The 26727-nt window shown below is 36.0% G+C and overlaps 3 protein-coding genes across 5 annotated transcripts; 1 reads left to right on the forward strand and 2 right to left on the reverse strand.

The window, feature by feature from the left end:
• LOC121728953 (calumenin-B) lies at positions 1 to 25755 on the reverse strand. Of its 3 annotated transcripts, none has more exons than XM_042117308.1 (7): positions 25744 to 25755; positions 9429 to 9651; positions 4721 to 4892; positions 4147 to 4264; positions 2869 to 2990; positions 1266 to 1384; positions 1 to 498 (listed from the first exon to the last, which is right to left on the reverse strand). In XM_042117308.1, the coding sequence occupies exons 2-7, from the start codon at positions 9644 to 9646 to the stop codon at positions 273 to 275; spliced, it is 975 nt and encodes a 324-aa protein (XP_041973242.1). In that variant the 5' UTR covers positions 9647 to 9651; positions 25744 to 25755; the 3' UTR covers positions 1 to 272. The 3 variants fall into 3 exon arrangements, with proteins under 3 accessions (XP_041973242.1, XP_041973241.1, XP_041973240.1); XM_042117307.1 differs by lacking the exon at positions 25744 to 25755 and adding an exon at positions 9788 to 9926; XM_042117306.1 differs by lacking the exon at positions 25744 to 25755 and having other exon boundaries at positions 9429 to 9781.
• Positions 11109 to 21981, forward strand: LOC121728952 (ubiquitin carboxyl-terminal hydrolase 46). The gene is made up of 8 exons (XM_042117304.1): positions 11109 to 11345; positions 11640 to 11720; positions 12578 to 12794; positions 13177 to 13257; positions 13912 to 14108; positions 16958 to 17215; positions 21431 to 21574; positions 21697 to 21981. Exons 1-8 carry the CDS (start codon positions 11301 to 11303, stop codon positions 21805 to 21807), a joined length of 1134 nt encoding a protein of 377 aa, XP_041973238.1. The 5' UTR covers positions 11109 to 11300; the 3' UTR covers positions 21808 to 21981.
• On the reverse strand, positions 24805 to 25903 carry LOC121728958 (60S ribosomal protein L21). Its single transcript, XM_042117317.1, has 3 exons — positions 25823 to 25903; positions 25485 to 25622; positions 24805 to 25173 (listed from the first exon to the last, which is right to left on the reverse strand). The coding sequence occupies exons 2-3, from the start codon at positions 25611 to 25613 to the stop codon at positions 24823 to 24825; spliced, it is 480 nt and encodes a 159-aa protein (XP_041973251.1). The 5' UTR covers positions 25614 to 25622; positions 25823 to 25903; the 3' UTR covers positions 24805 to 24822.
• Positions 25904 to 26727: the final 824 nt, after the last annotated feature.

Here is a 26727-nt window from a genome sequence, read left to right on the forward strand (position 1 = left end):
AGTCTGTCAAATGCATCTACTCGTCACGTTGCGGTCTGAATTGACCCTTAAGGTGGTTTTCCGATCCCCGCGCAACACGCAACGGTGACCAACAAAAATTCAAATAAAATGCCACTTTATGAACTAGGCTATAGGTTTTATTTTGCTATGCGCCACTACTGAGCAGCGACCATCTCTCTCAGTCGGCAGAAAATGCTTAGCCTATTTCATAAAATGACATTTGATTTTTTGTCGCAGTCGCGTGCTACGAACATCGGACTCCGTCCCCTCGTCTAAAACTCGTCGTGTCTCACTAGCGCCTCGCCGAAGTCCGTCGCCTGCGAGCCGACGAAGAGGTCGTATTTGCCGAGTATCTCGTCTTTCGTCAGCTTCTCGTCGGCGTCGGTGTCCGCCTCGAAGACGAGATGTCGAGCCTCGGCCTCCGCGTGGTCGAACTCGGGCGGCACAATCCAGTTGCGGACTTCCTCTACGTCCATAAAGCCGTCCTTGTTCGTGTCCCTGGAAATATAATATAATATCTATAGACGCTTCACACCACATCAGTCTGGCCCCGTGCTAAGTACCTTAAGGCGAGGATAAACCCCAATTTGTTATTCCGCGACTTCCGGTTTACCTAGTTCCAATATAATAACGAAGTTTTAAAAAATATGAGGTATAAAGCACAACATTTAAAATACCTTAAACCATAAACATTTTAATAAAACTTAATACTTTGGCTGTAATTAATTTACAAACTCACCTCCGATAAAAATCTATTTCATCGAAATATAAGTATAATGAAATAAAATTTATATTTTATTTGAATAAATTGTTAGTAAATCTATATTAAAAATTCTTTAACCGAACAATTTTGTTTCATAATGTTTATTTCCAAAGATATTTAAAAAAAACATGAAAAATAGAGAAAATCCGCTCGAGTGACTTCAGTTTTATGCTAAGCTAAAATGAATCTTATTGCGATGCGTATACGCTTGGTCTTTGGTTGTGTGCAAAGTTATAGTTTTGGATTGAGATTAATCCCCGCCTTAAGGACTTGTGTTACAGGTACCAGACAACGGAAGTATATTTAATACTTTTATTATACTATACATATATATTTAAGATTTTATTATATCATACATATATTTATTACACGTTCAGACCCGGGAACTTTAAAAACTTTTTGTTCCGTCGGCGGGATTCGTACCCGCGACCCCCGGCTTGAGCTGCCACACACTCAACCAATTGAGCCACAGAGGTACACGATATATAATATCAGTATGTACCTGTATCCGGCGAACTGCTCCCTCTCCTGCTTGACCCAGTCGGGCTCGTCCCCGGGGCTCTCCCCGTCCTCGGGCCGATACATGTCCCCGATGTACTCCTCCAGGGACAACTTGCCGTCCTGGGGGGCATATTTAATTTTAAATCTATAAGTACCAATGAGGGTTTTTGATGTTCCATTTTCCACCAGTAGTGCTAGCACGGCGACCAGCGGAAATGCGAAAGTATGGACAAACTGTGGAAATAAACCTAAGGTGCCGTTCCGATCTTTTTTCGTTCCGAAAAATTCAATTAAAATGCCACTTTATGACAGACTATAGTCACAAACTGTGGAGATAAACTTAAGGTGCCGTTCCGATCTTTTTTAGTTCCGAATAATTCAATTAAAAAGCCACTTTATGACAGACTATAGTTCTAAAAATTCAAATAATATCCTACATTATGACATATACTATAGTCTGTCATAAAGTGGCATTTTAATTGAATTTTTCGGAACGAAAAAAGATCGGAACGGCACCTTAGGTTTATTTCCACAGTTTGTCCATACTTTCGCATTTCCGCTGGTCGCCGTGCTACCGCTACAGGTGCCGCTGCGTAGCCTTGATTCATAGGCAGATGGCGGACCTACGTCATTTGGTCAGGTTATGTGAATTCAATGTTAGTCGTAGTCCGGCCAAATTGCATAGGTCCATCTTTCTATAAATGAATTGCTCTGGTAGTATGTACTATCAGAGAAGTTGATTCATAGGCTAGTTGGCGGACCCACGTGTCATTTGGTCCGATTAGGCCAACTAAAGGCCAACCCACACGTACCACAACCACACGACAACCACAACCATACGACAACTACAACCACACGACAACCACAACCACACGACAACCACATCCACACGACAATCACACTACGTGGTCGGGCGTATATTTCGTATTGTAAATGAACTAGACCATTTACGTACCACATTTTGCAGTCGTTGTCGACCACTTGTCAAATACCGACCACATCGCAACCACGGCCGACCACGTCGCAACCACATCGCAACCACAACATTGCGTTGATCAACGACAGTGAGCGCACACCGCCCGCGCTCTTCCCCCCCTTCGTTTCATTGACTTTCGTACGTAACCACATCGCAACCACATCGCAACCACTGGCGACAACGCAACCACGTCGGCATTTTGTCGGTAACACAACGCAACTACAAAAAGCTGCAGTGACACCGTTCACACGTCGTTGCGATATGGTGTGGTTGTGGTACGTGTGGCAACTCACATGTACCTAAGTGTCTAAACACACTATGCCGAACTAGCCGAAGTTCCGCGGCGAAATTCCGCATGATTACTTACAGCAATGTCAAACGCATACAATTATGCGCGTTATGCGACGGAATTTCGGCATGGTGTGTCATCGGTCATTTAAAACACATTTCAGGCGGAATCAAGCCGAACTTCCGTCGCGGAAATTCGGCATAGTGTGTTTAGACACTTAATGTGATTCGTGCTCTGTCGGCTGGATTTGACAAAACGCCACTAAAATATGCAGGTTCCCATCTGCCTATGAATCAACTTCTATGATAGTACAAAGAGAGGATTTACTATTATTATTACCTTGTCAACATCGATGTCCTCTAACGTCTCCAGAACAACCACATCCCTCATGCTGTCGTGGTCCTCAGGGTGCAGGAACCACGCGAACTCCGTGCGGTTCAGAGCGTCGTTCTTGTCAACATCTGAAAAACAACAATAATTATAACTCAGCAACTACAGTCCATAAAAATATATACATAAGTCTTTACATAATATTGTGTATTCAGGCTTATAAATATGGCGTAACTATACCATCTGGGGCCCGTGGTAAATTGATGGGGCCCCATTAGGAAAAATGTCATGTTAAATATTTATGTAGGCGACGTGGACGACCACCCACGGCCTCGCGGTCTAAGGGGCCTAGAATAGGCCTTGAATATTTCAAATAAAACATCAGTTTTATAATAAATATATTATCTCCATATATTGTACACGGGAAATGAAATGGCCAAAACTTTTCTCCAAAAGTTTCAACGTGATTTCTAATTTTTTATTTAATTCTTTTATAATTTTTGGGCACTTTTAGACTCGTACATTTAGCACATAAAAAAATGTTCAATAAAGAGTTTAAAATACAAAAAGTATGACGTCACACTATGGCGGATAGTGTATTCGGCGCCATTTATAAGGCATATTTTTCAATCAACATTTTTATGGGTTTCTACTGTGTAAAATATTAAAATATTAGTTTTTTTTGTGAAAATAAATTATTAAGAAGCGATTAGCATGAAGAAAAAAAGTAGGTCAAGTAGCCTATTATGTTAAGCAGGTAGATAATTATATATTTGTTTATTATTATTTACCTCATTTACCTGCTAAACCTAACTATGATCAATGTGTTTATTTATCTTTTTCTAATAGCTAGGCAGAGTAGGGTACCGTGACAAAATATTGTGACGTGTAACTGCGCCGCAGGCTGAAAAAGATTGGAAACCCCTGTCTTAAGGGTGTATACTGTATAGTAATATATTAGTAACAAGTGACCGATAAACACACAAATGACAAATTTATTGTACCCGCAGGCAACTCCCACATATTATTATAGTCTACTAGCTACTTGACCTGCTTAAAACACGAATAAAATGACATTTTCTAAAAATGATTCCTAGCTAGATCGATGAGGGTTGACACTAACTGAGGTTGACACGATAGACCCTAAGCCTACATAGCGGCACCGGATGGCAAACGGAATATCAAAAACCCTCATCGATTTGTTATTGAAAGTTGGTTTTGACATTCTGATGATTCTCTACTAGAGTAACGGAAGTGTAACGGAAGTGTAACGGAAGTTATAATTACCGGCATACGCCCAGCGCCTTCTGTCTCTCTTGCGTAAGTTACTGTATGTAACACCTTCTGTAGACATCTCGTTGGGATTCATGTCATCCATAAAACCGTACACCTCTTGTCTGTAACTCTGTCATGATAAACGATCACAGTTTTAAAATCGATTGATAAATAATTGATATGTTAAAAAAAAATTGTGTTTGCTTGTTTGCATTAAGAAACTATTAAACTATCAATTATTTTGATCAAACATTGCACAAAGATTACTACTGCAGCATTCATGATGAATAAACTTCAATTAACCCGTCGATCGTGGAAAAACGAGACACAATAGAATTTCTATTGTGTCTCGGTCACCGGTGACCGTATGGGCTTGATGAATTAAATGAATAGTTTCACAGATAATGTACAGATTATGTGGAAATCTCCAATTAATTATTTAATATTCGTATTTTATATCACTTATTTTTTTTAAAACCATTAAAATCAATAATGCCTAAAGGCATTAAGCCCGCCTCTGTACCTTGATGTGTGCAAAAAGTATAATAAAAAAAAATAAAAAAAATATTGAAGGGAAAACATATACATCCCACGTGATGACCTCCTGATCATCATCAATGGTTGTGCGATTGTGCTGCTTCCAGTGGCGCTCGACGTCCTCCAGTATATACCTCGTCTGCGTGTACCTTATCCAATCCTTCAACTCCACCATGCTAATGTAACCGTCTTTATCAGCATCAATCTTGTCGACTATTAACCTGGAAAAGAATTCAGGTCGTTGAGATAAAAAGGTTATTAAACTCTTTTAAAATTGAAAATGATTCATGGTTAATGAGCCATATCATCATCCTCATAATATTATGAACTAGCTGTTGCCCGCGACTTCGTCCGCGTGGACTACAGTTTAGGTATAGCGCGCGGTGTCAACAAAATTGGTGTCAAATTTAAAAGCTTTTTAAAACCCTGGTACCCCTTAAATCAAAATACCCAAAAACAGCTGTGCATTTAAAAAAAAAATTATAAACTTTATTTAAGTACGAGCTTTTGCCCGCGGCTTCGCTCGCGTTAAGAAGTATTATTATATACAAACTTTCATTCCCTATTTGAACCCCTTGGGGTTGGAATTTATCAAAATCCTTTCTTAGCGGATGCCTACGTCATAACATCTACCTGCTTGCCAAATTTCAGCCCGATCCGTCCAGTGGTTTGGGCTGTGCGTTGATAGATCACTATGTCAATCAGTCAGTCACCTTTGAGTTTTATATATATAGATGCCAAATTTTAAAGCTTATTTAGCCCTCAATTACACAACTTTAGCTTTACCCATAAAGCCATAAGCTATTTATCATTGATAGGTTTAAGGTTACGTCACTGCATAGAAAAAGTACTGAGTAATGAGTTATTTACAAACGTGTAAGTATATCAATCGAAAGAATCGAAAAACTCAACTCAAGATGGTACCACCTCTTATAGAAAAACGTATGAGTAAGGGCTAGCGCGATGTAGGCGACTCTTAGCTCCATCTGTTATGAATTTTTGGAACTAACTTAATTTGAACAAATTTACGCATAAACACCCCCTTACAACCGCTTTTTCCAGTTAAAAAGTAGGCTATGTCCTTTCTCAGGCTTTATACTATCTGTGTACAAAATTTCATTACAATTGGTTCAGTAGTTTTGGCGTGAAAGCGAGACAGCCAGACAGACATATTTCTAGACGTTTTCTGCAACTATACAATAATGTCCTTTTCTGGGAATCAATTGCCAAAGTAGTGATTCTATAGGAAATTTCATAAAAATTGGTTAAGCCATTTAATTGTAAAGATGTCAACATGTAAACAGGCAAACATGATAATGATGATGATGAAATTTGTACTGTTATAATTAAAATTATGGGATTTGGTATGGATAATGATTTTGACAATATTGTAATAATTATATTTAAACAGTTGGTTATTAAAGTACTATCAGAGATGTTGATTCATAGCCAGATGGCGCACCTACGTATTTTGGTCGCGTTTTGTCAAACCCAGTCGACACATGTGACATGACGACATACATTTAAGCTGATATACGGGCCGCATTTTGTGTATTATGCGGCGTGTACGGCGCTGAAAATTGTGCGAGGTTTCACATTATTTCATACAACCTGATACAACGAATTCTAAAATGCGGGGCGTTCGGCGCGTGCGTGCTGATAAATGTGCGAATTGCGATCACCAAGTTTACATAATCTGACCAAATGACGTAGGTCCGTCAGTTGACGCACTTGCCTATGGGGGCATATTGTTACATTATCATTTATCTTGGATCATAGATCTTAGATGCATATCCAATACGGTCATAGAAACAGGTGTTTTATCTAATACATAAAAATAAGTCGGGTTTTCCTTCCTGACGCTATAACTCCAGAACGCACGAACCGATTTCCACGGTTTTATATTCGTTGGAAAGGTCTCGGGCTCCGTGAGGTCTTTATTAGAAAAATCATTTTATGGCAAAACGATATTTGTCGGGACAGCTAGTTTAATACAAAAAAAATATTTCAAATAATATAATGCAATTTGAAACTTCTTTTCTATAATTGTATAGAAGAAAGTATTTTGATACTTACTTGCATAATCTTGCTGAAATAACAAAAAACAAGCCATACTAAAACTGACGATGTCTTTTGACAAATCAAATTCTCTGAGATCTAGTAACCCTGACGTCAATACCTGTCAGCAATCAGCACATTCTCCATCGGCCATTTCAACCACATATGACGTAAAATAGGATCAAAGAACTTTGATAGTGTAATACACAGATATGACTCAAATATAGTCAATTATTATAGGCACAATAGACATAACTACCAGTACTTCGACTGCTAAGAGACGGAAGAGTATAAATACGTGTCATTTCTTTCGGGTTTCGCCAGGATAAGTTAAGAGGATACCACAGCAGCTAGAGAAATGAAAAAAAAGTACGTGTAATATCTATAGCTGTCTCCCTTACCTCAAGCCTATACCGCAGAACGCGATAGAGACAACTGCAGAAAATCCAGAAAATCAACGATTCGTTGTCCCCTGATTCCTTCTCCAAAACTTAACCGATTTAAGTACTTTTTTCATTAAAGATTAAAAAAAGGCTTGAGCTGTGTTCCTATGTTTTGCTTTTTTTGTATAATCTATCCAAATCTGTTTTCTGGACGTTTGAACACAGTGGAAAATCTGGCCATTTTTTTGGGTTTTTGAACGTTCATATCTTATTTAATAATTAAATTATGAAAAAAAGGAAAACATAGGGACATTGTATTAGTGGCCGTAGATATTCAGAAAAAAAATTATAACTCTACTAGCATTATCCAGGGAGGAAACAGGGGACAGCGTTTGTATGGGAAAAATGGCGGTGTGGAATCCTCTTAAGGGCTGGCGGGCTGGCTTATATAATTTATTTTTAAAATGAAGATTTTGAAATTGAATTCTGACAGTTTTCTTTGCATGTGCCAAAATATAAACGACAACTAAATTTGTAGGTAACGACCCTAGCGACGACTTTTGTCATAATACGTCAAACTAAAAAAATTTCAATCCCAGTTCTAAGTCGGTATACTCTTTAATTCTGTCTACTCATTTATAGGTCTACCAGAATCCGATGGCAATTTTTGACAGCAGATTTTTTCTTTTTGCCATCGGATTCTGGTACACCTATACAATATATTGGATCAGATATATAAATGATCCAAGATAAATGATAGTGTAATATGCTCCTTTTTTTCTTTCTTTCCTTCAAATTTTTAACGAGGCTTAAAAATGCACTTGGCAACTATGCCAGCCTCATAGTATTATTCAAAATTATTAAAAATTAAACTATGCGACCCTTCATTGACAATAAATAAAATATTATTAAAGTGCGGGCCTCTTGCGAAAGAGGCGACGCCAAAATAATATTAATTTCCCCCCCAAACAAACCTCCTGAAAACAACCGGCCCCTGAGACCACGATTCCGTCCACAATCCACGAACAAGTGCATTAAGTCCTCTGCAACCCCACAGTGAACACAAAGAATGGACTCCCTCTTTCCTATTATATGATTAAACTTATTGAAAATATGCTCCTAAAAATCAATTTCCTGATGTATGTGTTATCTAAACCAGTGTTTTTCAGCGTGGGGGTCGCCAAAGGTTAAGAGAACTATTTCAATTTAAAAAATTTAATTTAAGTAGTTTAATTTAATTTAAGTAGTGAAGGTGAGAGGGGGTCACGAAATATTTCGCGTCATAAAAACGGTGAAAAACACTGATGTAGACAATACAGAGTTTATGATTGTAATCTTCTGGATAATGTAACTAACAAAGTGTGGTTAAGATAATTGATAATACCGTATCCTCCCACATGTTCTATAACACTGTATCAAAGTTAATGACTGCAAAGTGTGTAGGTAGGTATACCACAAAAAATTATTACTCAAGCAGAATTCAACTCTTATAACAGTGGAAACCGTAGCACCTCCATCGTGGGTATCACAGAGACAATAGATTTTCAATTGTTAAGCGGACGCCAGCTGCCGCTTGGGGATTGATGGGTTAGTATAGCTTTTAGTTTTACTTCTCAATTGCTCAATATTTAATAAGCATAAAATCAATGATCCTCGGCAATCAGGTTCATTTGACATACTTAAACCAAGTAGGATAGACTTCCTTGTTTAGCACAGTATATTTTGGAATTTGGATATTTTAGAAGTAGGAAGGACTTCCTTGTTTAGCACAGTATATTTTGTTCATTCTAGAATGGAATATTGCACACTACTTAGATAAACTAAACTAAATTCAAGACATTCTAAATTTAATATCTAATGAAACATCCAGTTATTGACTGCAACTTGGTTGTGTCAAAATAATGTGTAATAACATTGTACAGTTTTACAGCATTTACATAAAACTATTCTTTGTCTTTCCCTAGAACTAAGTCATGTGTTACTGAATGATTCATCCAACTCATTCAAATGCTATTCACTGTTTTCAGCAGAAGTATTTGAAAAGTTGGCAGAAAGACGGACAGAATAGACTATGACAGTGTTTCGCAATCTTTTTCATACACTACAATTTTTCAGACACGGACCCCTTGGAAGTAGGAACTCAAGCACTCAGACCAACTTTATAAAATAAACACCAAAAACCGTATAATGTATGGTCCAGAGATGACACCACAGACCCCCAAACATATTATGCTCGCGGACCCCCGGGATCCGCGGACCACAGGTTGGGAAACTGTGATATTATACTGATCTTCTTGGTCATGATGAAGTACTTACCCTAGTCTCCTCTTGCTTTCTTCAGGTGGCAACTGATCAAAAGTCTTGGCTTGATCCTCGCCAAGAAACGCATCGTGGTCAAACTGGTTATTGTGTTCCTCATTTTTATAGTGCTCTGCTCCAGAAAGATGCTCCATCATCCGCTTAGTTTCCTCTGGAGTTGGAACTCCAGCGAATACGGCTGTTATAGCCAACACCACGTATAACGTAGTCAGCATACTTGCTATAAGAAAGGTATTCTTCATGAGAAGGTACTGTTTTCAAGGAGCCGGTCACACTATTCTTGTCTATATGACTATATTTTATCGTATGACTATATATTATCGTGTTTCAAACGCAAGTTATAGGTCGACCTATACCGAGAATTTAGCTCAATGATGAAACAAATCATAAACGGCCACGTCAGCGGTTTATATTTCCCGTGTTCCCTTTGCTTTGTCGTCCGCAATCCGCTGATTATTTTTAATAAAATTGTTCCCAATTTCTTGCGATAGCCGATAGCGAACTAGTGACAACTTGATAAGTGACAAGTGACACTTGACAGATACAATGTTACAATAGTGATGTGCCCATGTGGTGATTTTGGTGGTGATTCATCAGGGCTCGGTGATTGATGATTCATGATGACTTCCATTAAATACCAGTACTCACTACTCACTGATATTTGATTAAAGCACTACTGAGTAGCAGGGCTTCAAATACCGGTATTTTTTCATAACGTTATTGCTCCAAGGGCATAGATAACGGTATGAAAATTTACCCGATACTAGAAATAACGGTAAAAATTGGAATTAATACCGGTAAACTCACTCACTCGGCGAAAGACAGCGCAAGCGCTGTTTCACGCCGGTTTTCTGTGAGAACATGGTATTTCTCCGGTCGAGCCGGCCCATTCGCGCCGAAGCATGGCGTATATAAAAACTGGTGCTTGGAAGTCGGAAGTTGGGCTGCGAGTCGTAGGGTTGCCATCACCTAAATTCCCTTCGCCGGTCAGGCACGACAAAATTCCCGGACATTTGGCCGAAATGTGGTTATTTCCCCGGACACCCCGGACGACACAGTATTTACGATAATGTCTTACCAATTTTTGCTTTTCCACTCAAGTCCGTGCTAGAAACCCACGTATGCTTAGCGAGTTTTTATCTTTCTTTATTGCTGCATGACTTAAAAATTAAATTTCTCTCATTTAAAGTGTCTCGATTTCAACCGGACACTTTTCAAAAACCCAACCGGACGCACCCCGGACGCTCTTCAAACTAGGACAAATCCGGGGAAATCCGGATGGATGACAACCTACCTACGACTAGCTGCGAGTGAGATTTGGTGCACGACGCATACCGCATACCTGATACCAGAAAATATCGTTATATTTACCGGTATTTTTATAACGATATTTTTTGGTTATGTTACTAGATATCGATAAAAAATACCATTATCTGGCTACCAATGCAATGGGCTACCATTATGAAAATACCGGTACGTAACGATACTTTTTCGGGTATTCGATAACATTATGTCTATGAAGCCCTGCTGAGTAGTACTCAGTAGCAAATTTTTTAATCACATATTTTTCATTCGAGCCGATACCTGTAGCAACGTAACAACAAGAATAAAAAGAATAGTTGTCATAAAATAAATTGACACTTGTCGTCTGTCGATTGTCAATTTCTGAAATGACAGTTCAGAGTTGCTGCATAGCGCTTGTGATTTGTGAATTATACCTACTTAAAAACGCTAGAAATCTTTTTAGTCACAGAAAATATAAGCTGCAAGTATGTTAATGAAGACCTGCTATACCGATTTATTTTAAATAAACAAAAACCAACTGCAGATCGCGTATAACGCCTAGAACATTTTGAAACCAGATTGCAAATGTCAATATGTCAGGATCTCGGTCTTAACTTCCAACAGAGAATGGTAAGAAATGCAGAAATATTATTTTTCGCTATTAAAATCCTCAGAAACGATATATTTATAATAACCTCGCATATACAACCTAATTGGTTCTAATAATTACAAGTCATGTTTTTGTTCCCCAGGTGATATCATTTTAGTTTTTATTTAGTTATATTAAGTGTTACGTACGTTAGAAGGCAACAAATAATTCCAACAGTCAAAACATACATTCGCTGTACAACATATTCCATGACTTTATAACTGTGCAATATCGTAGTACTTCTATAAGTAAGTCAACCTAAAATACTGTTTCAGGGCGCAAATATATCACAATTGGAGAAAGATATTGGGTCTGAGCAGTTTCCACCGAATGAGCATTATTTTGGTTTAGTCAATGTAAGTAGTAATATGTAATAATAATAATATTGTAATACATGTACTTGGCAACAGAGATAAACAATACCCAAAATCCCCTGACCTGCATAGCTAGCATGCCGTTGCCCAGTCGATTCTTCGGAAGAAAGTAATGGCAGTTTCTTTCAAATGTCTACATATCTTTTTCCTGAGCATGGCGCCACCCATCGACTTGAGTTTCAGTGGACAAAGACAAGAAACTTTCCATTGCAACCGTTATAGCAACGGCAATTATTTTTTTTTGACATTTAGTCTCTTGATTCTTTTTTTTTATTATGGCACTTCGGCTATAAAACCATGGCCGGTGTAGATTAAATGGCGGCAAATTAAAAAAATCGACATGTAGCAACCCTGTCTATAGACAGAATTATAGTTTTGATCTACGAAATACGAATAATAAAAAGTAAGAAACTTTTTCTCCAATGTTTTTCCAGTAAAACTGTCAAAATTTAGTTTCTTTTGTTTGTCTACGTGCTTATGCTAGCTATGCTGTAGACAAGATAAGATATAACTTTATTATAGAATATTTTTTTCTACAATCTGTTTGCTTCTTTGTTGTAGTTGTTGCCAAGTTGCAAATCTGATATAAATATGTAAAAAAAATCCTTACATAATTAAAATTAACGCTTCAACACCCAAGTGGCTTCAACAATAGATTTCCAAGAATCCGCAATCGAAGGATTAAGAAATTATAGAATGCTTACTTACTCATAATATAACAAATTTTACAGAAAAACAAATATTTATTAACTGAAATTTTTTTTATTGTATCATTAACATGAATTTTTCTATTATATGTATATTTTTTGTAATTACATTATAAAATTATATCTTTTCAGTTTGGTAACACTTGTTATAGCAACTCAGTTTTACAAGCTCTCTACTTCTGTCGTCCATTTAGAGAGAAAGTATTGGAATACAAGGCAAAGAACAAGAGAACTAAGGAAACATTACTCACATGTCTTGCAGACTTATTTTATAGTATAGCAACACAAAAAAAGAAAGTAGGATCAATTGCACCTAAAAAGTTTATAGCACGGCTAAGAAAGGAAAAGGGTAAGTATGAGTTTCTTAAGTAAAATGCAATTTTGACTTCTTAAACTATACTGATAAAATATGAGGTATGTAAAAGTGTCTATTACCTCTTTACACTCACAATCTTTATTCCTTAAATCCTTGGAAAGGGCATACAAGTTTTATCTGAATGAAAATATACAATTTCCACACAATAATATTTATTTCGACAAAAGAAGTTGTTGGAAAAAATCTATATCTAAATCTATATAAATATAAAAATATATAATCTTAAATTAATGGAAAAACACAGGTCTTCTAACATATTAATTTATTAGTGGCAATAAAAAAGGAAGTTAGCATAATCTTTCACCAAATAGTCAATGTTTGCATGTTTACATTTACAATTTTATTTGTTTTACAGAGGAGTTTGATAATTATATGCAACAAGATGCCCATGAGTTTCTGAATTTTCTAATAAACCACATAAATGAGATTATTTTAGGTAAGATAATAGATATATTCGCAAATACTGGTTAAATCTGCATAGAACAATAAAGTAATCGCTTTGAATGACAAAATGATACATTGAATATAATTTTGCTTTATATTATGATTTGTGAAGCCTATGAATAATAAAAACTAAGGTAGAGTAACTGTGTCAAAAATTTGTTCTGCAAGTCTACAAAATGAGACCCGAATACATGCATACTTTATGCATGTATTCAGTACACAATTTTGTATATTTACAGAAGTGACAATTATTGTCAAAGGCTTTATTTCGTAAATTTGAGTGTGAGTGCTTCGTAGCTATTGTCATATTTGAGCGTGCGAAAAGAAACCAAATTCAAAACTGTTGAAGTATGGGAGTGACGCCAATATCTTGACCTCTTGACATCAATGTCCGATTATGTGGATAACCAATGAATTGATTTCTCTGATATGGCTATTAAGAAATCTTCCTTTCCTTAGAAGCAAGATTCAAGATCAAATTTAATATATGTATTAAAAAAATATGTGCACATCTCAATAAATTATTATCATTATTGCATTGTGTCATTTTAAAATGAACACAATGTGAGGAAGATTCCCAGATGGAGGAAAAAGATTTAGATAAAATATTTAGTAGATTTCCTAATTCATCTTTTTGTACTTTTAGCTGAAAGAAATCAAAGTACTTTGAAAATTCCAAAGGCGAATGGGTCCGGCGAAAATGTCACATGTAATGGGACAACCCCACAAAACACAGAACCCACTTGGGTACATGAGATATTCCAGGGTACACTCACAAGTGAGACAAGATGTCTGAACTGTGAGACTGTTAGCAGCAAAGATGAGCATTTCTTCGATTTACAGGTAATATAAAAAATTATATGTTAACTATTGCATCATTAAAATGAGACTTAGGGTGGGTTGCACCAGAGGCGTGCTTAAAGTTGAGGTTAAAGTTATGGTTATAGTTAAGGCTAAATTTAGCTTCAACTTTAACCTTAACTTTGACAGGAGAAATTAACTGATGACAGCTGGTCCAACAAGGTTATAAACGAACGTAGGCCCCCGCCTGCTGCGCTGCTGGTAAAAGAGAACTGTCAAAAATGGCGTTTATTTATGTATGATGACAGCGTTAGTTCCTTTTTTCGGCACGTGCATTTAAAACCTTGTCGAGCTCTATGGTTATGGCGTCTTGATGGCGTCCATTTTTAACTTTAACCACAGAATAGATAATAGTACAAGTACAGAAGTCTCACAGATTTGATGTTCACAAATGCCGCCCTTTTATGTGCCTACATAAGTATAATTAACAACGGACCGCACGCGACCAGCCGACATTGAGCTCTCTGACGCCGCGCGAAGGTCGACTTTATTCCACACCAATTCCACACCTTGTCAGATATTCCGAAAATAGGGTTGTCAAAATCAAATAAAATCATACGGAAACTTTTATACCTAAATGAATACCGAACATATAAATCAGTTTACACAGACACGACACGTGATTTTCTTTTGATGTAAGTAGGTAATTAGATATGGATTATATTATTATGTATAATGTATATGCAGCTACCACCTACCACCTATTTTAAATAAGTATATTTATTATAATTATAAAACATTTGTGTGTATATTTAATAATATTATTATTTTCATAGATTTAGGTACCATGACAGTAGATATATAAATTTGCTATATTTTTCATCGTCCCAAAAATCGGCTGCAATGCAATATTTATTTTTGATAAATTTTGCCAAATAAAATATGACACTGTGTAAGGGGGGTATTACATTATCATTTATATTGGATCATTTCTATGATCATATATAGGATACAATATATATGATCATTTGATCATATCTGCATATTACATTATCATATTTCATTGATCCTATTTTACGTCATATGTGGTTTCAATAGCCAATGGAGAGCGCTAACGCTGACAGGTATTGACGTCAGGGTTACTAGATCTCAGAGAATTCGATTTGTCAAAAGACATCGTCATTTTTAATATGGCTTGTTTTTTGTTATTTCAGCAAGATTATCCAAGTATATAATTAGAAAAATAATTACATTACATTATTTGAAACATATTAACGAACAAGAAATTAAAAACTCTTTTTTATATTAAATAACTGGCAACACCTATTTCTATGACCGTATTGGATCCAATCTCTCAGCAAATGTCAAAAATCTATGATCAAGGAAGAAATGAATCATATGTCTATATTACATTATCCATTATCATTAACTCAATGATTTCGGATCCAATATATATCTTAATATATATATATTTCTTGTGTGCGTGTGTATGTGACTGAACTCCTTCTAAACGACTGGACCAATTTTGATGAAATTTTTTGTGTGTGTTCGTGGAGATTCGAGAATGGTTTAGATTTACAGTTTGGTCTACTGGAAAATGTTTTTTCAATTAATTTCTTATTTATAAGGAGTTGTTGATTTTGGAATTTTAACCGACAAATTTCTTATATTCAACGATCACTCCGCCGTCCGTTAACCGATTTTCAAAATTTTTCTTTTGGTATAAAGGGTATCATCCCAATTTGGTATTATATTCACAAAAGTGGTGATCTGATGAAGGATCCATAAGTAATCGAGGGAACTCCTCAAAACTTATAGGGAAACATGTGGTGACTTCGGTTTCGTGAGAAGTATTCTAAGCATATGCTACCAACAAGTAATTTTGCACCGAGGTACACCTGGTATACCGTGGTTCGGAAGGTGCTGAGAGAACTCCTGATTCTTTATAGATACAAGTTTGGGAGTTTCGGCGTTGTTTTTTAAGAACAGAGAGCATATGCTACTATGCAAATTACATTCATCATCATCATCATCATCACTACCATATTATACCATTTCATAGTCTTTTAGATCGAGACTCGAGTTTGTCAAGCGATAATTAAAAAAATCTTTACCTACCTAATAATATAAACCTGAAGAGTACGTTTGCTTGAACGCGTCAATCTCAGAAACTACAGGTCCGATATAAAAACTTATCTCAGTGTTAGACAGATCATTTATCGAGTAAGACTATAGGCTATATTATAATATTATCACGCTAAGACTAATACGACCGAAGAAACTCAGGAAAATGTGGGAAAAACGGGGGAAATATTTTTATGGGAAAATGTACGGTTTCTGTAAAATTCCTAATTTACGTGGGCGAAGCCGCGCGGGACATCTAGTGATAATCTAATATCCCCCTAAGAGGCGCGCGCGTGCGCCACGAGTCATTTCGCGGCAATCATTGAATCGCCACGACGCGACGTCGGGGAGTCTTTGTATGTACTTGTAGCTCGGCGGCCGGCGGAACGGCGGAGTGACACCGGCTTTAACCAAAGATTTGACATTTTGCATTATAGTTAAAGTTATAGTTAAAGTTAGTTGGTGCAACCCAACCTTAGAGCTATAACTCACCGGGACGCCACCGCGACGTAGCCAGCGACGTTACTATAGCAATGTCCAAGCAACGTCTGGTATCTCGGGTATCTCTATGTCGCCGCTAAGCGCTGTTTTTCTTAAAGTAAAGTTGAAAAACACCGCTTTGCGGCGACGTAGAGGTTACATGGTAACGTCACTGGCTACGTCGCGATGGCGTCCCAGTGAGTTATAGCCCTTAATTAAGCATTCTTAAGTCAATTGATGAAATGAGATCTCTGAACATGCTTAAAAACTCTGTAAAATTTTTCCAGGTGGATGTAGACCAAAACACTAGCATAACACACTGTCTCAAATGCTTCAGTGACACAGAAACCCTATGTAATGACAACAAATTCAAATGTGATAACTGTAGTAGTTATCAGGAGGCGCAGAAGCGTATGAGAGTGAAGAAACTTCCACTTATACTAGCATTGCATTTGAAGAGATTTAAATATATGGAGCAATATAATAGGCACATAAAAGTCTCGCACCGAGTGGTGTTTCCTTTGGAGTTGAGGCTTTTTAATACAGTAAGTATATTTTTAATGTAAAAAAGCGGCTGTCTATTAATCACGTGAGATCCAAAGGACGAGAATGAGAGGGGTGGGGAAAAGGCAAGGGACCAAATAAATAAGATCACATTTATTTTTGAAAGTGATATACATAGTATTTAGTATTATTACACGCGATCTAAAGCGACGTTTACATTTATTTCACTGAATACTTCTGCGGCAGTACCTAACGACGCGAGGGAGCGTTTACACTCAGCCCCCTACATACTTTTACGTGCTAGGGTTCGAAGAATTCGGAGAGAAAGACCTGGTGACTCTCTTGAAGACTTTATTCACTATGTCTAGGTCACACAAGCACACACTAGGTCACAACACTTAGCACTAAGTCCAAACACTAATCACTAGGTCCAATCACTAAGCACTATCACTGTCCTAGGTCGTAGCCAAGTCGCAGGTTTCACTGGTTCACTCACTATTGATCACTTGTTGTCACTCCGAAATCGCCTTGATGAAAGCTCGAAACGAACTGAACTCCGGGCCGTCTACCTGCGGCTTTTTATATGGCGAGACGAATTCCACAAAGTTCCCGATTCACGTAAACAAGTAAACAAGTGGAACTTTCTAGGGGGCTCGAGCATGTACCACGATAAACATAAACAACTAAACACGTAAACAAAATAAACCGGTAAACACGTAATAAATGTTGGACTTTTCTAGAAGGTTCGAGTATGTACTTGCGCACCTCATGCCATCTAGTATTGAGTAGGGGATTTATGTTGCCTGTGTTCCCTCGGTAAGTTTCGCTGGTTTGTCGCTAGATGGCACTACGTGTCCGTATACCATGTACCGTAACAATACTTTGGTTTGCGGTGGCGCACCGGCCGCGCAACCGCGGCGCACAGTGGTCCGAAATCGCTAAATAGTGGACATTCGCAAAAAAGTTCGATTTTGGTGTGGAAAAAAATACCATCCGATAGATTTTAAGAGGAGTAACAATAAATCCTTATTAAGTTTTCTATAAAAATGTATATTTAAGGTGCAAAAAAATAATTACGAAAATGTTGTATGGGAAAGAATCTATAGAAAGAATATATCTATAAATAGAGTTTTTGCAAAAACTACTAAGTCATTCTGGTTCATTTTTTAAACAAGTAAAGTTCTAGTGGTATGTAAGGTTTAGAAAAAAAAATACGAAAACTTACGTGCAACCTTTTGCAGTAGAGGGATTCAAAATTTTGAAATAATTTTACAAACTTTTTAGACGTGGAAAAAAATACTATTCGATAGATTTCCTAAAGAGTAACAATAAATCCTTATAAGTTTTGTACAAAAATGATGTTTTAAGCCAAAAAAAATAATTACGAAAATTGTATGGGTATAATATTATAATATATAAAACGAGTCCTTAAAAAGCAACAATACTTATATGTATTTACAAACATGGATAGCAAAAACAAAATTAAACTAAAATTAACTACTGACTAAACTATTGTAATTATAATAAAATAAAAGTTGTTGCACACACTAATAACTGAAACAATTTCAAATGAAACTTATAAATAAACAATAATAAATAATCAATTAAACCAACGCGCTTTACAAACATAGCACTTAGGAGTAATGACACAACTTCACTTTCTTCGTAATCTTCTGATAAAAGAGATATTTCAAGCAACAGGTCGACTGTGTCTGGATGAAATTCTTGGTGTTTATTTTTAGATAACTTTGGACGAATGTGAGACAAATATGGATCAGAGCTTATATTCTGTCAGAGAACAAATATTCTGTCAGAGAACTGAAGATTCAGCTATCTGGTACCGACTTCAATATGATGAAGATTGAGTACAGAAATAGTTGAGGTTTAGCCGAATTCGGAAAAAAGCACTATTAGATAGGAAAATTATTTAATACTTTTTAGTTCATATTATAGGGATGTTATTATTGTTTTACCTTGGAAATCGGTTTTAATTTTTTGTTAAAAATAATACATATATCTTATAATATGGACTTTAAAATGTGGTCAGCACGAGATGACAACAAAATTCTTAAAAAAGCAAAAAAGGATGCCACACAACATGAGTTTAAAGAGCAAACTGGAATATTGATTGATATTGTCAAACAAGGATATGGAACTACTAACGATGGTAACACTGCTAGAAGATTTTTACAGGACTTTAGGACAACATCTGAAATAACCAAAATAGATTTAGAATTATTAAAGAGATTATACGTTGTATTGCAGACAGTTTTTTCTGGGAAGCTTATCAATTTTAGATTAAAGATCACTTTCGAAATCATTCTAGGGAAGCTGCAGAGCTGTATGTAAAGCTTTATCCGTGGTAATACATGCCTGCAAGTGTCTACAAACTCCTTATACATGGTGCTGATATTTGTAAGCATTTTGGCTTTATTCCAATTGGCTATTTGAGTGAAGAAGCTTCAGAGGCAAGGAATAAAGAATTTAGATATACTAGAGAGATGCATACTAGAAAGAACGAGTAGCAACTAATGAAGATTTGTTGCACAACTTTTTAATAAGCTCTGATCCATATTTGTCTCACATTCGTCCAAAGTTGTCTAAAAATAAACACCAAGAATTTCATCCAGACACAGTCGACCTGTTGCTTGAAAGACCTCTTTTATCAGAAGATTACGAAGAAAGTGAAGTTGTTCATAACAAGGCGATGTTAGCATTGGAGATCCACTATGTTTGTAAAGCGCGTTGGTATAATTGATTATGATTTATTATCTATGTAAATTTTATTCAACGTACTTACAAACATAATATTATCTAAACACTAATACATACAATCTAAAATATACAAATATATACAAACTTACGTATTTATTATTGTTTATTTATAAGTTTCATTTGAAATTATTTGAGTTATTAGTGTGTGTAACAATTTTTATTTTATTATAATTACAATAGTTTAGTCAGTAGTTCATTTTAGTTTAATTTTGTTTTTGCTATCCATAAATCCATCCATCCATCTTGTAAATACAGAATATAAGTATTGTTGCTTTTTAAGGACTCGTTTTATATAATTAGCCAAAAAAAATAATTACGAAAATTGTATGGGTATAATATATATATTATACCCACACAATTTTCGTAATTATTTTTTTTGGCTTAAAACATCATTTTTTTACAAAATTTATAAAGGATTTATTGTTACTCTTTAGGAAATCTATCGAATAGTATTTTTTTTCCGCACCTAAAAAGTTAGTAAAACTATTTCAAAATTTTGAACCCCTCTACTGCAAAAGGCTGCACGTAAATTTTCGTATTTTTTTTTTCTAAACCTTATATTCAGCTAGAACTTTACTTGTTTCAAAAATGAACCAGAATGACTTAGTATTTTTTGCAAAAACTCTATTTATAGATTCTTGCCCATACAACATTTTCGTAATTATTTTTTTTCACCTTAAATTTATTTTTTTTATAAAAAACTTAATAAGGATTTATTGTTACTCCTCTTAAAATCTATCGGATGGTATTTTTTTCCACACCAAAATCGAACTTTTTTGCGAATGTCCACTATTTAGCGATTTCGGAGCACTGTGCGGCGGTGCCGCTCTGTTATATCGAAAGTCAAATGGGATTATATGTATATTAAAAACGCTTAGTTTTCACTTGCATTTCATAGAATTGCAATTGCAAACTTGTGCTATTTGTTTATTTCATTTTGCGGTGTTTTTCATGAGATCGAATTGGACCTTCATCGGGTGCAGGTCTTCTCTTAAGATTAATTATTAAGTTTTCTTAATAAAATATTCCAGTTTTAATAAAAGTTATTTTTTTTTAAAAGTCTCTCAAGACCCACCAAGTAACAGCTCCATTACTCATCCTTGTATTTCTATTTGCCCTTACACACGGCGCCACCGCGGCGGCAGCGATACTGTGCCGCTGCCGCACTTTTCAGCATTTTGACGGGCTCATTTGATGGTTTTAAAGATAACGGTGTTCACCTGAGAAACCTGTATAATTATTTCATAAACTTACGCGAATAGTGTATAATGTTTATTAATGGAATAGTAAGAACCGTAAGGGCCTGTTTTACCACTTTCTGATAAGTGCCGAATAGGCTATCCACCACTTAACTTGACAGATAAAGAATGGAAAATCTGTCAAAAAAGTTGTGGATAGCTTATCTAGCACCTTATCAGGAAGTGGTGAAACAGGCCCTAAGTGTCATTATTTAACTTACTGTTTCTTTTGAAATGTTGCAGTCGGACGACGCGGTGAACCCAGACCGCCTGTACGATTTAGTAGCGGTGGTGGTACACTGTGGGTCCGGCCCCAACCGGGGCCACTACATCAGCATCGTCAAGAGTCACGGTTTCTGGCTGCTCTTCGATGATGACATGGTCGATGTGAGTATAGTTAGAAAGTATTCACTTAAATTTAAACTTTCAAACTTTGGTTAAATAAATAGTTTTAAAATTTCTCTTAAAAATATTTACTCACCATTTTCATTGTTAAATTACTCCTTCAGAAAATCGACGCGTCAGCTATAGAAGATTTCTACGGCCTAACTTCAGACATCCAGAAGTCATCGGAAACAGGATATATTTTATTTTATCAATCTAGGGATGCTAGTTGTTAAATTTCATTTATTGTATTTAATTTATAAATAGATTTAGAGATAAACAATGTTAATATGCCTCGTTGTTAACGTTGGAACGGCATAATTTATTGTAATATTGTTTGATTTTGATCATTATTTTATTTCACTTCATGAGATTACCAAATTGTGTAAATAAATCATTTGAAGATGGTATGTATTTTTTTATTTCTTGTTATTAATTAATGTACCCATTTGCTGACACAAGTCAGTTCTTGGGTCTTCGGTGATTTTTTTTACTATAAAGGCTAATTTGTTTCCCTGTTTAATCTATGGTAGACGAATTCTTAAATAATACTCGCAAAATCGAGCTCGATTGCAATAAAACTAAAGCATTATTTTTTCGGAAAATAGGTTTTGCCGGTAACCGTAGGCCGTTTTGAAACATTGATTACTAAATTAGTAAATACTAAACTGCATTTCGTACTTTACGCTATCATGCGCTATATGTTATAATTCATTTTCTGCAACTAAAATCACCGCCCACGGCCTCGTGATGGATCACGAGGACTTTTTTAATTTTACATGTCTTGATATTAGATATATACATAATAGGCTTGATGACAATTTTTTTCTTATTGGTAATTGAACGACCCTTAAAAAATAGAAACATCGCTGAAAGAATGACTCTGATAGCTTAAAAATTCACCAAGATACGACAATTCAAACATCTCATAAAATAGACCCGCCCGAAACGCTCCATACAAAGTGCTACGAAAGACTGACGTCACTCTTTCGTAGTTTGTATGCATCGGAAGAGAACTTTGTTCGATAGGTATATTAAATATTGCGTTTATGAAAGTGGTTTCATAACAAAAGTTGCTTTTAATTGCATAAGTTATCGAATGGTATACAAATATTAAGAAATATAATTGAAAAAAAAATCTACTTGATTTTCCAACTTTGAAGGCGCATAACAATAAAAATACAAATGCTATCGAGCTGAAATTTCGGGAACACTTATTTTTTACCGTGATTTCTTTATTTTATTAACAAAATTTGCTAATCTTTGACCTTGTCATCATCCCTATTACATATACCTACTTAAGTATAAGTACTTAAACATTTTTCTGTGTCAAAAATATTTTCCTCTCAACAAAATTAGTCCTCTTCCGTCATTCTCGTCCATCAGGGGAGCCTCGCGAAATATATCTTGCCCACATCAAATTTAGGTCTTGCCTCGCTACTGCTTGGCAGTTACCTTTTTTTTTTTTTTTTTTTTTTTTTTTTTTTTTTTTTTTTTTTTTAATGAGAAATTCACATCAATATAATATTACGCCGAGGAGTAAGACAAGGAGATGTTATTTCTCCGAAACTGTTTAATAACGTGTTGGAGGACGTTTTCAAAAAGCTTGATTGGCACGGACGGGGTCTTAACATTAACGGCCAGCACATCTCACATTTGCGGTTTGCGGACGTATGTCGTCGTCATTATGTCAGAATCTCTGCAGCCGCAGGACCTGGCGGCAAACTTTGAGGAGGCGAATAGAAGTATACGCTATACGCTTGGGCTGGGCTGCATTTAGGAAGCTCTGAAATATCTTTGAATCGTCGATTTCACTATCCCTTAAGTCAAGGGTTTTAAATCAATGCGTTCTACCTTCAACCGGTAATGACATACGGAGCTGAAACGTGGACAACCACCGTAGGACTAGTTCACAAGCTTAAGGTTAACATATTTATAAGTTACTAGTTTATAATTTATTATCATAATAATATGACGCTTCATTACAAAATAAACGCAATTTTCAAAAAAGGTTGGTGGGCCCTATTCTATAAAAAATCTTACAATATCCAGAAAGGCTACGAGATTAATAATAATTAATATACTTACGTAAAAAATTAAGATAGTTTGATTTTGGGTAAAACTTTCTTAAAAGCTTAATTGAAGGAGTTATCATTGATTTTAATTTTTTTTAATGAAATAAGGGGGCAAACGAGCAAGCGGGTCACCTGCTGGAAAGCAACTTCCGTCGCCCATGGACACTCGCAGCATCAGAAGAGCTGCATGTGCGTTGCCGGCCTTTTAAGAGGGAATAGGGTAATAGGGGAGGATAGGGAAGGGAAGGGAATAGGGGAGGGTAGGGGATTGGGCCTCCGGTAAACTCACTCACTCGGCGAAACACAGCGCAAGCGCTATTTCACGCCGGTTTTCTGTGAGAACGTGGTATTTATCCGGTCGTGCCGGCCCATTCGTGCCGAAGCATGGCTCTCCCACGTATAAAATGACACACATCCGTGCCTTACGCCACACGCAAAACTTTTGAGGCAAAAGTGATGGCACTGATACGTGCCATCCGCAACGAATCGGTTAACAGGTATAACTGCCAGGTATACAAGGTGTAACAAAACTAAGTGATAATACTTTAGGAGTATAACTGTATATGGGTCCCATAAATAGAGTTCACTGTGAAAGTAGCAGCACTGAATGATTTTTTTTGTAATTTGTAAGGGCAAACACCTCATTTAATTTTTCAAAAAAAGTTACTCTTTCAGTCCTGCAGCCTGCTACTTTCACAGGGAACTCTGATACGGGAATATAGGTATAGTATAATTATGTTATATCTTTTACGTAAAAAACTTAGTTTTAAGAGCTGTCATAATCGTTTTATTTCTTTTTTAAATATCCTTTATGGTTCTGGAAGAGAAGAGACCACTTAAAGCGGTAAGACCATCAATTTGTGCTCTTCCTAAAAATTGTTTCTTTCTCATTTTGTATTTTATTGTGTGCAAGTGCAAATAAAGTTTTTTTTTAATAAAATAAGCAGGCAAACAAGCAAACGGGTCACCTGATGGAAAGCAACTTCCGTCGCCCATGGACACTCACAGCCTCAGAAGAGCTGCAGGTGCATTGCCGGCCTTTTTATTATTATTATATAGGTACACACCCTAAATTATATTATCACTTTGTTTTGTTACACCTTGTATGGTAAAAATTCTGAGGGATAAAGTAACATTACAATAAAACTAATAAATTAGACTTATAATTTATTCACATTAGGCTACAAATTCATATGGGATTGGAGCAAGAAGGACAGGCTTCTCGAGTCCTTTCACAATATGTGCAGCTCTGGGTGGCTGGGGTTGTCTCTTGAGATTGACAGTCTTGCCAGCAGCTTTTGCCTCCTTCAGCAGCCTCTCGTTTTCCTTGACTCGCTTCAGGAAGTCTTCCCTGCACTTTGAGTGCTTGACATGCTCAACACGGATGTTTATTCTCTTGGGGATGATTCTGCCTCGCACCCTCTTGTTTACGATGACTCCGAGAGCATGTGCGGTGACATTGTATACACGGCCAGTCTTGCCATGGTATACTTTGTGTGGCATACCCTTTTGAACTGCACCATTTCCCTAAAAATAATGAAAAAAATATTTTCATATGTCCAAACAAAAAATGGGATTGAAAATAAATGGGCACTTTGAATAAAAGTAAATGTAGACTATTGACTCTACTTTATAATTCTTTAAATATGATATAAGGACACTGCCGTGTAACAGGTAAACTAACCAAGAATAATAACTGTTTTAGGACTGAAGATAGACATGCCCAGTAAGAAAGGTACTCTTTATTTATGCTAGCTTATCTATAATTATTTTAAAATCTTCTTCAAAAGAACACGATATTTGATAAGTATTATGTATGAAATAGCACGAATACTCACTCTGATGTCAACGATGTCGCCGACTTTGTAAACTTTCATGTAAGTGGAAAGCGGGATGGTTCCATGGGTGCGGAACCTGCGGGCGAACAAGTCCCTTGTACCCCGTCGATAACCTTTGGAATTGGTCATTTTTATTGCCTGTAAAATACAAAATATTTGTTATAGGGAACACACGCACGTGGCGAAACCGCAAAGTTGCAAATGTCAACAATACACTAGTTTTTTCACAAAAATATGTAAATATACTTTAAAATTACACCTTATTTTATCCCTAAATTAAAAATTTATGGATTATACAGCGTAGAAAACTAATAATTCTGTAAAATCTCGATAATCACCTTCGCTTGTCAGAGCTTGGCTTTTCAAAAGAAATAGGTTATGTCAAGCTGTCATAGATGATAGACTATCCGGAGAAAAAAATATAATAACTCAAAAAAAAAAACATCTATGTTTCTTATGCCGCGGCCGCACATGCGTCTATCGTTTAATTATTTAGACAATGTATCCCAATTATACCGGTGTCCGATCCGATATGGCATATTTTATTATGGAATAATAATAATTGGCCCTCAAATATATTTTTTCTCTAACTTTGAAAAAAAAACCTCTGGGTCTCGTACTTATCTGACCAATGAGGGATTTTCATTTATATTTTTTAATTCTAATTTTAACAATCTTAACTACATGGCGTAAGGATAGACACTTCTAGATTTTCTATTGGTTCCTCACCGATCTGAAATTATCTGCAGGTTGGCGTCACTGACTACATATGGGTTGTGTTTCCAAAAAATACCAGTGTACTGTCAAGTGTGACATAAATCAAAATATATTTAACCTAAGCGATCATTGGCCTAAGCGATTAGGCCAGTACACTGATAATAGTTTAGGAACACGCTGACATAATAAAAACTTGTCAAACTGAAACTTGACAACTGAAAGAGTTTTGGCGGGCATGTCACTTTCAAACTTCTTCTACTTTTTATTGTTGGTGTGGTTTTTATTATTTTTTCCCAAATTGTGTTATTTGGTTTTTGATTTTCATTATTGGTAAAATATTAGCCATTAAATATCCGTTATCTTGCAGAAGTGCAGGTAAGATGTTGTCAAAACCAAAATGTATAATTCCTGTGACATTTGGTGTGAATATCGGTAAATAGGGCTATTTCTTCCGTGAATTTTAGCTAAAACATCGTTATAATAACTTTATTATCCTATTCATTTCTTAGATTGATGATAGATTTCT

Source organism: Aricia agestis, chromosome 7 (assembly GCF_905147365.1).
Source record: "Aricia agestis chromosome 7, ilAriAges1.1, whole genome shotgun sequence".
Taxonomy (NCBI): domain Eukaryota; kingdom Metazoa; phylum Arthropoda; class Insecta; order Lepidoptera; family Lycaenidae; genus Aricia; species Aricia agestis.